The sequence below is a fragment of the Podarcis melisellensis genome, assembly GCF_964234715.1.
Source record: "Podarcis melisellensis genome assembly, chromosome: 10".
In the NCBI taxonomy this organism is placed as follows: Eukaryota; Metazoa; Chordata; class Lepidosauria; order Squamata; family Lacertidae; genus Podarcis; species Podarcis melisellensis.
The window spans coordinates 51,367,306-51,378,592 of record NC_138542.1 but is presented as its reverse complement, the minus strand read 5'-3'; the positions used below and the strand labels follow the sequence as shown (position 1 = coordinate 51,378,592).

Below are 11,287 nucleotides of genomic sequence, written 5' to 3'. Positions count from 1 at the left end.
AAGTTGAGTTGTAAAGAGGAATTCCGGCGTTGAGATTAGGCGTTATCACACTCGCTCCTGGCCAAGCAGCGCTTGAGGCAAAGACGGATCACTTCTGCGGGGGAACCTCTGCGCTGCGGGCCCAGTTGCATCAGGGGGCCGGTTTCACAGGCGTACTCGGTGCGCTCTGCACAGCGCAGGCCGGGCTTTCGTCGCTTTCCCCCCGGACTGGCTGGTTCTCTCTGCCATGGAGACGCTGGCGGCGGAGCTGGGAGCTTCAACTCCGGAGCAAGCGGCGGCTCCCGTAAACACGGTGGAGGTGAGAACTTGGTAAAAGGAAGCAGGGGAGAGACGGGGGCGGCGCCTTGGGGGCCGAGGCGCCTCCTCGGCGTGGAAAACTAAGTACGACGTCTCGGTGCGGCTTCAGGGGGAAGCGCGCTCCGGATTCGCGCTCCGGCTCTTTCGGGCCTTTGTTTAGCCCCCGAGGCAGAGGGAGGGAGCGCATGCGCAGAGCTCCCCTTGCACTCACCTGATACACTTCCCCGTTTCAGGGACAAGGCTGGCGGGTCCCAGGGTAGTGATGGGATGGGGAACCTGTGGACCCCCAGGTGCTGCTTTTTTTTAAAGACTCCAACTCCCATCTTCCCTGCTCGTTTGCCATGCAGGGTGTGGCTGATGGGAGTTGGAGTCCAATAGCCTTTGGATGGTCACATGGTCCATATCCCTTGTGTATCTGCACATCAGATGAACTGGAGTTTTCCCATTCAGTATAATTGTAATAGTGATGAGTAGGACTTAGACATCCTTAATCTTCTTTAAGCTATCTTGGCGAACTTGTTGGCATTGTCCTTGCTCCTAGGTAAAGGTACCCCTGACCATTAGGTCCAGTCACGGACGACTCTGGGGTTGCGGCACTCATCTTGCTTTATTGGCCGAGGGAGCCGGCGTACAGCTTCCAGGTCATGTGGCCAGCATGAGTAAGCCGCTTCTCGCGAACCAAAGCAGCGCACGGAAATGCTGTTTAGCTTCCTGCCGGAGCGGTACCTATCTGCTTGCACTTTTGATGTGCTTTTGAACTGCTAGGTTGGCAGGAGCAGGGACCGAGCAACGGGCGCTCACCCCATTGCGGGGATTCGAACCGCTGACCTTCCGATCGGCAAGTCCTAGGCTCTGTGGTTTAACCCACAGCCCCACCCGTGTCTACTTACCTGTTAATCCGAATGGCACAAGGCACTTCCACCCACTCTTGTCACATGGATGCTGTCTGGATAATGTTTGTTTGCTATCAACTAAAAAATGCACGTTAAAAAAGAAAGAAAGAAACGTTACTGTAGCGCACATAGACAAAAGCCTGCAAGCAATACCATCTCTTTTTGTGTCTCTGCTGTTCTGGATCTCCTATGACCGATAGCTTCCTAGGTCTTGAGGTTTGATGAAAAGTTTCAGGGGCTCTAGAAAAGAGGAGCTAAAGTGCAAGGACTGAACTGGTTTCTCTTTGGCTTAATGGGTTATTTTGCAATTTATCAGGAGGGCCATAGCTCAGTGGTAGAGCATGCAGAATGTCCCAGGTTTGATCCCCAGAATCTCTAAGTAGAGCTGGGAGAGACCCTTGCCTGAAACCCTGGAGAGCTGCTGCCAGTAATGTAAGCTATGTACATTGCCTTGAATTCCATGATGGAAGAGAAGACGACACAAATGGACTTAATAAATAATTAAACCTCAGTCATCCACATCTGTGAGTTAGAGTTATTGACTTTAAGAGCTTGCTTGATGATCTAAAAAGTGTTATTACTACTAATAAGATCAATATCACCCTAGAAGTGAACTAAGCATTTTACATAGAAGAGTATATACCTGTTTAGCTTCTTGAAAATTGATTCCCTATCTTTTAAAAGTTGTTTTATCCTATACCTTTGTTTTCAGGAAAAATGGAGATTACTTCCAGCATTTCTGAAGGTTAGTATATTTGTGCAGTTGCCATTGATGGCATTTACAGGTTTTAATAAATTGAAGTAAATTGAAAATGAAAATCTGAAATAATCTCATTGTTTTCATTAATGATAAGTACTGCAAGCACTGAATATAGCTGGTGTACATTTTCAGTCATGTAAGTGCCCTTCTTTTAGGAAGCATAAATTCATTCTTTGAGTTGGTTGAAAAATTGGTTTTCATGAGTGAGGTTTAAGATTTGGATGGTAAATTTTATTTTGAGTGCTAATTAAATTATGTCTATGCATTTGGATGTTTTTGTTCTGGGCTTTCGCCCCCCTTTTTTCTTTTTAATACCCCAGGTAATCTTCCTTTGTGATTATTTTAGGTGAAAGGTCTTGTAAAGCAGCACATAGATTCATTCAATTATTTCATCAATGTAGAGGTAAGATTTATTTTTAAAAGCAACATCAGAAAGATCAACACGTGTAATAAATTGCATGCCCTTCAGCAATGTGTAGACTTAGACTTCTTTTATTTCCAGATTAAGAAAATAATGAAAGCCAATGAGAAAATTACAAGTGATGCTGACCCAATGTGGTACTTAAAGTAAGTCTGACTTTGATTTTGGTGGTGGTGACAGAGAATGTGGGTGGACAGCTGACATAAGAGCTTTGTGCTTGAATATCCTGATGTACTTTCTGTGTAGCCCTTAGTCCTTAGGTTAATCTATTTTAATTTAATAAAGCCCTTAAGGTAGTGGAAATCCTGTGTGGAGCAGCATAAATGTACAAAATGGTCTATGGTGTCACTGGTCCATTATGTCCTTTTCTGAAGTTTGGTTTAGGTTACATTTAGCTTTAGGCTTCATTCCTACTTACTGGTAGGCTGCCCATTCTGCTTCATGTACATGCATGCACCCCATCTTAAATGATACTCTTGCCTTACTGTTAACAGATGCGGGGAACCTTTGGCCCTCCAGATGTTGCCGAACTGTAGCTCCCATCATCCCAAGCCATTGGCTGATGAGAGTTGCAGTTCAGGGATATCTGGAGGGCCATTAATTCCTCACATCTGCTGTTAAGAGGGTCCCCCCCCTTTGGTTCTATACAAAGAAAGATGTCAGCCCAGGAATCTTCCCATTCTTCAAGCAGAATCTGGTGAGCACTTGTATAGCTGAGGGGAAACTATCCCTTTATTTGCTCCCATTAAGATTATGGTGGTTCTTATATATTTCTCATTGGTTTTTAGTAAACCAAAGGTTTAACAAAATGGAATGTGAGTTGGGCAACTGGGTTGTATCCCATTTTTAAGTTGGGTCTTTCATTGCAGATACCTCAATATATATGTTGGTACTCCAGATGTTGAAGAAAGCTTTAATGTAACAAGACCTGTTTCTCCTCATGAGGTATTTGCATCTACTCAGCCTTTTTGTACTTTTGTGTGAACCAGCTAATTGAGCTTCTTGTTGTAATTGATGACTATGAAAGAACTGTGACTGATTTTTTGTCATATTATGTCCCAAAGAGTATACTACAGTTGCATGGTGCATTTTTGTTACTCATATTTTGTCTTCAGTTGTTAATTGTATATTGATGTCTGAAGCACCTGCAAGACTAGGTTAGACTTTTCACTGCTGCAAATAGTCAGATCTTTGGAGAGAGAAGTTACCATGTCTCATCTGAAGGAGGACTTGCATGTGCTGTGTGTGTTGCAATATATAGACTTGCTTCTTTGCAGTAACTTAAGAAAAAAAATCTAGCAAATAAATTTTAGTCTCTGGGATTTTTAATGATTGAGGATTGGAAAGAGAACAAATATGAGGACTGCAAAGGAGTGTTGCGTTCCACCTGAAAAATATTTAACCGTGTGGCTCTTCTCTTTAAGTGTCGCTTGAGAGATATGACGTATTCTGCCCCAATTACAGTAGACATTGAGTACACCCGAGGTAGCCAGAGAATTATTCGCAATGCATTACCTGTTGGCAGGTAAGATACCAATATAAAGATAAATACTACTTTTGTGTGTTGGTTACATTCTGTGTTAATTGCTGTGATAAAATGTGAGAGATTTGTTTTGCTTTTAATCAAAGAGGGCAATCCAGTGTGTACTCTGAGCCTGCAAGGTAATTTTTACTTTGGTGTTCTTGCAGGATGCCAGTAATGTTGCGCAGTTCCAATTGCGTCCTTACTGGAAAAACTCCAGCAGAATTTGCCAAGCTTAACGAATGCCCTTTAGATCCAGGTAACAACATTTTCTAATAGTGTTTGTTCCTTTTGAATGAGTTGTGATCCCTTTTACTATGTTACTCAATGGAGCCTTCTAACATGTGAGCTGCTACAGATTATGGAATGAGAGATTTTCAGACTGTAGAGGGGTCTTCGTGAAGTTTCTGCTTTGATTAGAGCAGTTTACTAAGGTTCCTACGCAGGGACAGGGAAGTACCATTGGTAGCTGCAAGCCTTGTCATCTGCTTGCTGTACAGATTTCCCAAGTATTCCTGGAATCTTCCAAGACTTTGTCTATGCTGCTTCTGGTTTCAGGAGGTCATGATAGCACACTGGAGAATTTCACTAGATAGCCATCTTAAGTTCATACTGAGGGAAGTAGGTCCATGCATTAAGGTGCCTTCTTCGGTTTACTGAAGACATTGTATAGCAGTCTCTGCAATTACAAGTGGAATCAGAGATTTCCTCACTAAATACTGCAGGCCAGTGCAGCCGACAAAGCAAAAATGTACATTTCAGAGGTTTGCAAAGTCCATTAATGTTTAAAACTAATGTCAATTGAGATTTTCCATTCTCCACTGGACAGGTGGCTACTTCATTGTCAAAGGTGTAGAGAAGGTAATTCTTATTCAAGAGCAGTTATCGAAAAACAGAATAATTGTGGAAGCTGACAGAAAAGGGACGGTTGGCGCATCAGTTACCAGGTAAAAGAACTCATTAGTAACTGCAGGCTGGTTTCCTATGATACCATGGCTGGGATCAAAATAATTACTTTAAGCACAGCCAGGAGTCTGGGCATGCCTAGTATGATGAGGGTGCTATTTATGCCCTACTTTTCCTCCAAGGTGGCATTTCTCCCTTCTCCATTTATCCTCACAGTCCTCACAACAACTAGGTGAGGAAAGTTAGGCTGAGAGAGCATGATTGGCCCAAGCCATGAAGCTTCATGGCTGAGCAGGGATTTGAGCCTACACCTCCCTGGTCTTAGTCCAACACATTAACCACTGCACCACACAGATCCCCCCTTTTTTTCTTTGAAAAAAGTGGCACCCTGCTCAGTGCCATATAACAAACTGCTTTTGAACATTACTTAACTGAAAAGCGGCTTTCTATATGTCATTGTGGTGGCGGGGTGAGTTTGAGAAACTTGAGTTCAAAGTTCCATACAGAACTAGTTGTACGCTCATACAAAGATCATAGAAAGAGCCTTGTGTTTGAATACGTATTTCATGCACATTTGGTAACCATTTGTTAAACGTAATTCCAAATGTTTGCAACTTGGTCCTTAAAAATAACAGAGCAGAAGTTCAACCAAAGCTTTGTGGAAGGGGGAAACCACTTTGGTTAGTCTAAAATAAGTGGATCAGTAGAAAATGCAAAGTTTGCTGTATTTTAAGTGCTCCCAAAAATGCAACATGCCTGTGTTCTGAAAACACCGGCAGATAGTCAGACAAAATTATTTATTTAATCCCTGCAAACCAAGAATTAAATATGGTACAGAAGACAGAATAGATAACCACTTACAGTAGCAATGGAGAACAGATGGCCCTCCAGATCTTACTGGACTCCAGCTCCCTTCAGCCCCAGCCAGCTTGGCCAGCAGCATCTGGAGGATGATAGGTTCCCCTTCCCTGGCTTACAGGTTTGCAATCAAAGAAGAAAGACATGAATTGGAAGGAGGTTGGCACAGTAATAAGATCCTAGGTTTTATGCACAAAAAACCTTCGCAATCCTGTGTTCTGATGTACAAAGCCATGATATGTTTCCCCCCTCGCTGTCAGGGTTTGTAGAATTAATGAGGTCTTTCCTTTTCTTTTTACAAATGTGTAGTTCTACTCATGAAAAGAAGAGCAGAACTAATATAACCATGAAGCAAGGAAGATTCTACCTTAAGCATAACACCCTGTCGGAAGATATTCCCATTGCAATAATCTTCAAGGTAATTTTTTAAAAGAACAATCTCCATTATCAGTGCTTGGAGTACAATCCTGTACATGTCACTGAGTTCAGTGGGGCTTTCTCACAGGTAAGCCTGTATAAAATTACAGCCTAGAACAGTTTATAGAAGAACTTCAAATACTTAGTATAAAGGGGGAAATAATAGAATCGTAGAATTTTAGAGTTGGAAGTGGCCCAAGGGTCATTTAGTCTAGCCCCTGCAATGCAGAATTTTTTTTTGCCCAACATGGACCTCAAACCCACAGCCCTGAGATTAAGAGTCAATATTTATTTATTTTTGTTCTTTGTCTATGTTCAAGTTTCTTTTAGCTGTTTGCTCTACACCGTAGGAAACTTTTATTTGCTAGCCTTGAAGTATTGGGTCATACCTTGACATAATGTGAGGTTCATCTTTGGCACAATTGCCATTACTTTTGCCTGGGGTTTTTTTAAGCCAATAAAAATGGAAATGGAGGAAAAGGCAGGGGTAGGGGAGATGGGGGGGGGGGAATAAAAGTGAGTTGCAGGCAGGGATGTTTGAGAATTTCAATTTGCAGGTTGGAACTTACCATATTTTTTGCCCCATAGGGCGCACCAGCCCATAGGGCGCACTTAGTTTTTTGGGGGGGAAATAAAGAAAAAATATATATTTCCCCCCAGGCCGGGGCTGGGGTGGGGGAAGCCTGAGCTTCCCCAGCCCCCAGAACAGGCTGCTATCCGCAAGCCTAGGGAGCCCTGCGGGAACTCCCGCGGGCTCCCCAGGCTTGCGGATATCTGCCCGAAGCCTGGAGAGCGAGAGGGGTTGGTGCGCACCGACCCCTCTCGTTCTCCAGGCTTCAGCGAAAGCCTGCATTCGCCCCATAGGACGCACACACATTTCCCCTTCATTTTTGGAGGGGAAAAAGTGCATCCTATAGGGCAAAAAATACGCTAATTTTTCAGTGCTTTCGCACTTCCTGAAATTTCCTACACAGTTCTTGGTTCAAAAATAGTATCAAAATGCCTTGAGAGAATGCGTACCTTGAGAGAATGCAATTTTTTCATGTGGATTTTTTTCCCCCTTTAAGATTTGATTGGAATCTTTCCCAGTGAGAGCATCAGCTATTGGCCAGAATGTTGGCTTGGTCATATTGGTTCTATATTTAGTTCATTTCCTGTTTTATATAATGTACTCAGCTGCTAGAACAGCTTTAGGGATTGTGCCAAACAATACCCTAAAAAGATCGCAGAGCACTGCCGGAAGAGGGCAGCACTTGCTTGTAACTTAAATGTGTAAATAATGCTGTGTGGATGTAACAGGGTGGGATTTGTGGACTGGGACCTTATCTATTTTAAGGTAGAACATCTGTAATAGTTACGGGTTTACTGCACAGGATGCTAATTTGTGTCACTTTCAATCACATTATACTTTAAAATAATTCTTCCCATTTATATATTTTTTTAATTAGGTATTGTCAGGGTTTCTGGGAGAGAGGAGGAGATGACAGAGGAGACGGAGAGCGAGTGGGAGGAGGGGCAGAAGGATGAGGAAGAAGATGACGGAATTCTGAGGGAATCCACGAGTCTGAGCAGCGAGTCAGAGGATTCTCAAAAGGGGGTTACCTTAATCAAGCAAAGGGGAGGAGAAGGGAGAAGCGGAGAGGAGCCCAGTGGAAGACAGAGGAAGCAAGAGACGTCTCAGCCGGAACGGAGTAAAGGGGGTGGAGTCGTCAGCCTCTCGGAGGGAGCAGGATTAGGAGAGAACAGAGAGAGGGGGTTGGAGCAGGGTGTTCAGCCGGAAAGGGTGGAGAGCAGAGCAGGGGGTGGTGTAGCGGTCGAAAGAAAGGTCAGCAGCAACGTACGCGCGCCAAGTTCAAACGTAGAGGCGCGCGGAAGTGGAGAGAGCTCAGGGGAGGAGCCCGGCCCTAAAGCCAGAAAGAGGGGGGAAGAGGCGGCAGAGGATTCAGCCTCAGGCGAGTCACGGAGAGAGGGAACCCAGGGGGGCAGGAAGACCCTGCGGAAAAGAAAGGAGAGGAAGAGGTGGTCTAGAGCCAGGCTATTAAGTTGGTGCGGAAGAGGGGAGGAGTCAGAGGGGACTTCAGCGGTCTAACGTGGCAGACGTACGGCCACAATGCTGAACTGTATGAGAAGCAGAAATCTTCAATAAACTTTTCCGGTAAATAAGCTGCAACGGAGTGAGGTCTCTTGTGAGCTGGGACCAGACCTGGGTGGCCGTGACAGTAAGTCCCCTCTCTCAAAGCAAAAATTTTTTTTTGCGAAGCTCACGAACGGGAGCAGCCATGAGCGCTGAGGAGCAGCTGGTTGCATTGCGGAATCAGGTTACCGCTCTCACATCGGCAGTCATTGCTTCGCAGAAGAAGAATGACGACTTGGAGAAGACGTGCCAGGATTTGCAGGCAAGGTGGGAGCGCGCGGACAAGGCGGGGGCCCCAGGATCCAGAGCGGAGGGCATTGCGCTTGGACGGAGGGGGGGTGCCCTAGTTCCGCATTTTAATGGCAACTTGCAAGACTATCCCAATTTCAGAGCGGACGTTGTATATGCACTGCACTTACTCCGTCACGATTTTAAAGATGAGGAGGAGAGAGTGGGGTTCATTGTTTCGCACCTGCATGGGGAGGCCAGGGCTTGGCTACGCAATTTGTGGCGCGAAGATGGACCGGCCCGTCGCGATTCAACTGCGTTCATCAAAGCGATGGATTCTTGTTTTCAATCCTCTGTGGATGTGGACATTGCGCGCCGTCAAATGCACGGGCTGAGGCAGGGGAAAGCGACTGTGCGCCAATACCACTCTAAATTTTTTGCATTGCTCACCGCCTTAGATTGGCCAAAGGACAGTAAACCGGTCAGAGATCTTTTTTGGGAGGGATTGAGCCCCCCCATCAAGGATGAGATCGCTAGGGGGGACAGACCCCAGACCCTAGAAGACGTGGTGCAACGGGCTTTAGCTCTTGGAATTCGACATGAGGGGCGTCCGTGGCATGAGGAGGACGGGCCCCAAGCGCGTGCGCAAGCAAGGACTCTCCCTTTTGTGCACAGGGACTTCAGCCGTGCGCACCCCTCGCCAATGGGGAAGGACAGAGAGGAGCCAATGGAGATTGGTGGTGCTAGGGCTCAGAAGCCATCCCAGAGCCCTGTCCCTGGTGCAGCCAAAGCGAAGCCTCCTAGAGGAACCAGGAAGTGTTACATCTGTGACAGTGCGCACCATATGGCGAAAGAGTGCCCCCAGAGGCTCCAGAAGCACACTGCAGCGCTGGCAACTGTAACAGCAGAGGTGCAACCAGGGGAGCAGCTTCAGGGAAACGACAGTGCCTGGCTGGAAGCAGAGCTACTGGGGCTCAGCCAGGCGGATCTGTAGACAAGCCCCCAGCATCACTGCAGAGCGTGGACCCTTTGCCTCCCAAACCGGCAGTTCTGCTCACAGCAACACTCCAGTTGCCTGATGGGAGACTCCTCGAGGTTCCAATAACGATCGATTCGGGAAGCAACGCCGACTTCATGGGACTGCAGTTCGTTAAGCAGCACAACATGGCGCTCCTGCCTGCAACGACGCCTCTGAACGTGGTCACGGTGGACGGCAGGAAGTTGCTGGGGGGGCAAGTGGTGCAGCAAACCCCTCCCATGATGATGCAGATTGGCAACCATCGAGAGCTTATTAGTTTCAATGTCACCCACTTATCGGACACACCCATCGTGTTAGGCATGAGTTGGCTGGAGAGGCACAGTCCCGCGGTTGCGTGGTACCAGAGGCAGATCAACTTTTGTTCATCGTATTGTGCTCAGCATTGCTTTCAGACCGATCAGGGAGGAGAAGCTGAGCAGCCATTGCATCTGGGTATGGTGCAAACAGTGCCTCACAAGTACCAGGAATTCTTGGAGGTTTTCTGTGAGAAGGAAGCTGACAAGTTGCCGCCTCATAGACCTTACGACTGCGCGATTGATTTAGTGCCAGGGGCGCAATTGCCTGCTGCCAAGCTGTACTCCATGTCGGAGGACGAAATGCAAGAGCTTCGGGAGTTCATAGACCATAACCTCAAGCGCGGTTTCATCCAGGAATCTAAAGCAGCGGGAGGCAGCCCTGTTTTCTTTGTGAAGAAGAAGGACACGCCCCAAAAAAGGCTTATAGTGGATTACAGGTTCATCAACAGCTTGACTAAGCCCAAAGCTTTCCCCATGCCCAAGATTGACGACCTTTTAGCGACCGTCAGGAGGGGCAAGATTTTCACCAAGCTGGACCTACGTGGAGCTTACAATCTCATCCGCATCCGGAAAGGAGATGAGTGGAAGACCGCCATGTTCACCCCTCTGGGCACATACGAATACAGAGTCATGCCTTTCGGCCTCCAAAATGGCAGCCACGTTTTTCAAGCATTTATGCACCACGTGCTAGCAGGTCTCCTCTACAAAAAGTGTGTCTGCTTTCTCGACGATATCCTGATTTTCTCGGAATCGCCGGAGGATCACGATAAGGACGTGAGGGAGGTCCTGCAGAGGCTGAAGGAACACAGGCTGTACGCCAAGTTGGAAAAGTGCCAGTTTGATGTCAGAGAGGTTGATTTCCTTGGCTACAAGTTGTCCGACGAGGGACTGGCCATGGACAGGGCTAAGGTTCAAGCGCTGTTGGACTGGAAAAGCCCTCGAAATCGGAAAGAGGTCCAGAGGTTCATCGGCTTTGCCAATTTTTACCGCAAGTTTATTAAAGGTTTTGCGAACGCGACGGCGGCGATCACTGACACCCTCAGTTCCAAGAAGAAGAAGTTCGTCTGGACCGAACAAGCGGAGCGGTCCTTCCGGACGCTTAAGGGTCTTTTCGCCTCCGAAGAGCAGCTGCTCCACGTGAATCCCGGCAGACCCATGCGGGTAGAGACCGATGCGTCAGATAGAGCGGTTGGGGCCGTTCTTTTGCAAGAGGATTCACAAGGCAACTGGAGACCGGGTGCGTTCTACTCCCGGAAGCTCAGCAAGACGGAGCGCAATTATACCATATGGGACAGGGAGTTGTTGGCCATTCATGCAGCTTTCAAAGCGTGGCGACACTTCTTAATAGGAGCCAAGCACACGGTGCAGGTCCGCACGGATCACAAGAACTTAGAGTATTGGCGGACGGCTAAGTTGCAGACCCAGCGACACATGCGCTGGGCGGAGTTCTTTGCGGACTTCGACTTCAAAATAGAATACATCCCAGGAGACTCCAATGTTATTGCAGACGCGCTGT

General features: G+C 46.9%; 1 protein-coding gene across 1 annotated transcript in view; it reads left to right on the top strand.

The window, feature by feature from the left end:
- Positions 1–169: 169 nt before the first annotated feature.
- POLR3B (RNA polymerase III subunit B) overlaps positions 170–11,287 on the top strand; it is a 64,814-nt gene continuing 53,696 nt past the window's right edge. The window contains exons 1-9 of the mRNA XM_081928199.1: positions 170–298; positions 1,903–1,935; positions 2,297–2,353; positions 2,453–2,517; positions 3,241–3,316; positions 3,796–3,896; positions 4,061–4,152; positions 4,723–4,840; positions 5,967–6,075. Coding sequence (XP_081784325.1) covers positions 227–298; positions 1,903–1,935; positions 2,297–2,353; positions 2,453–2,517; positions 3,241–3,316; positions 3,796–3,896; positions 4,061–4,152; positions 4,723–4,840; positions 5,967–6,075 — 723 coding nt within the window. The 5' untranslated portion in view covers positions 170–226. The remainder of the gene's footprint in view (positions 299–1,902; positions 1,936–2,296; positions 2,354–2,452; positions 2,518–3,240; positions 3,317–3,795; positions 3,897–4,060; positions 4,153–4,722; positions 4,841–5,966; positions 6,076–11,287) is intronic.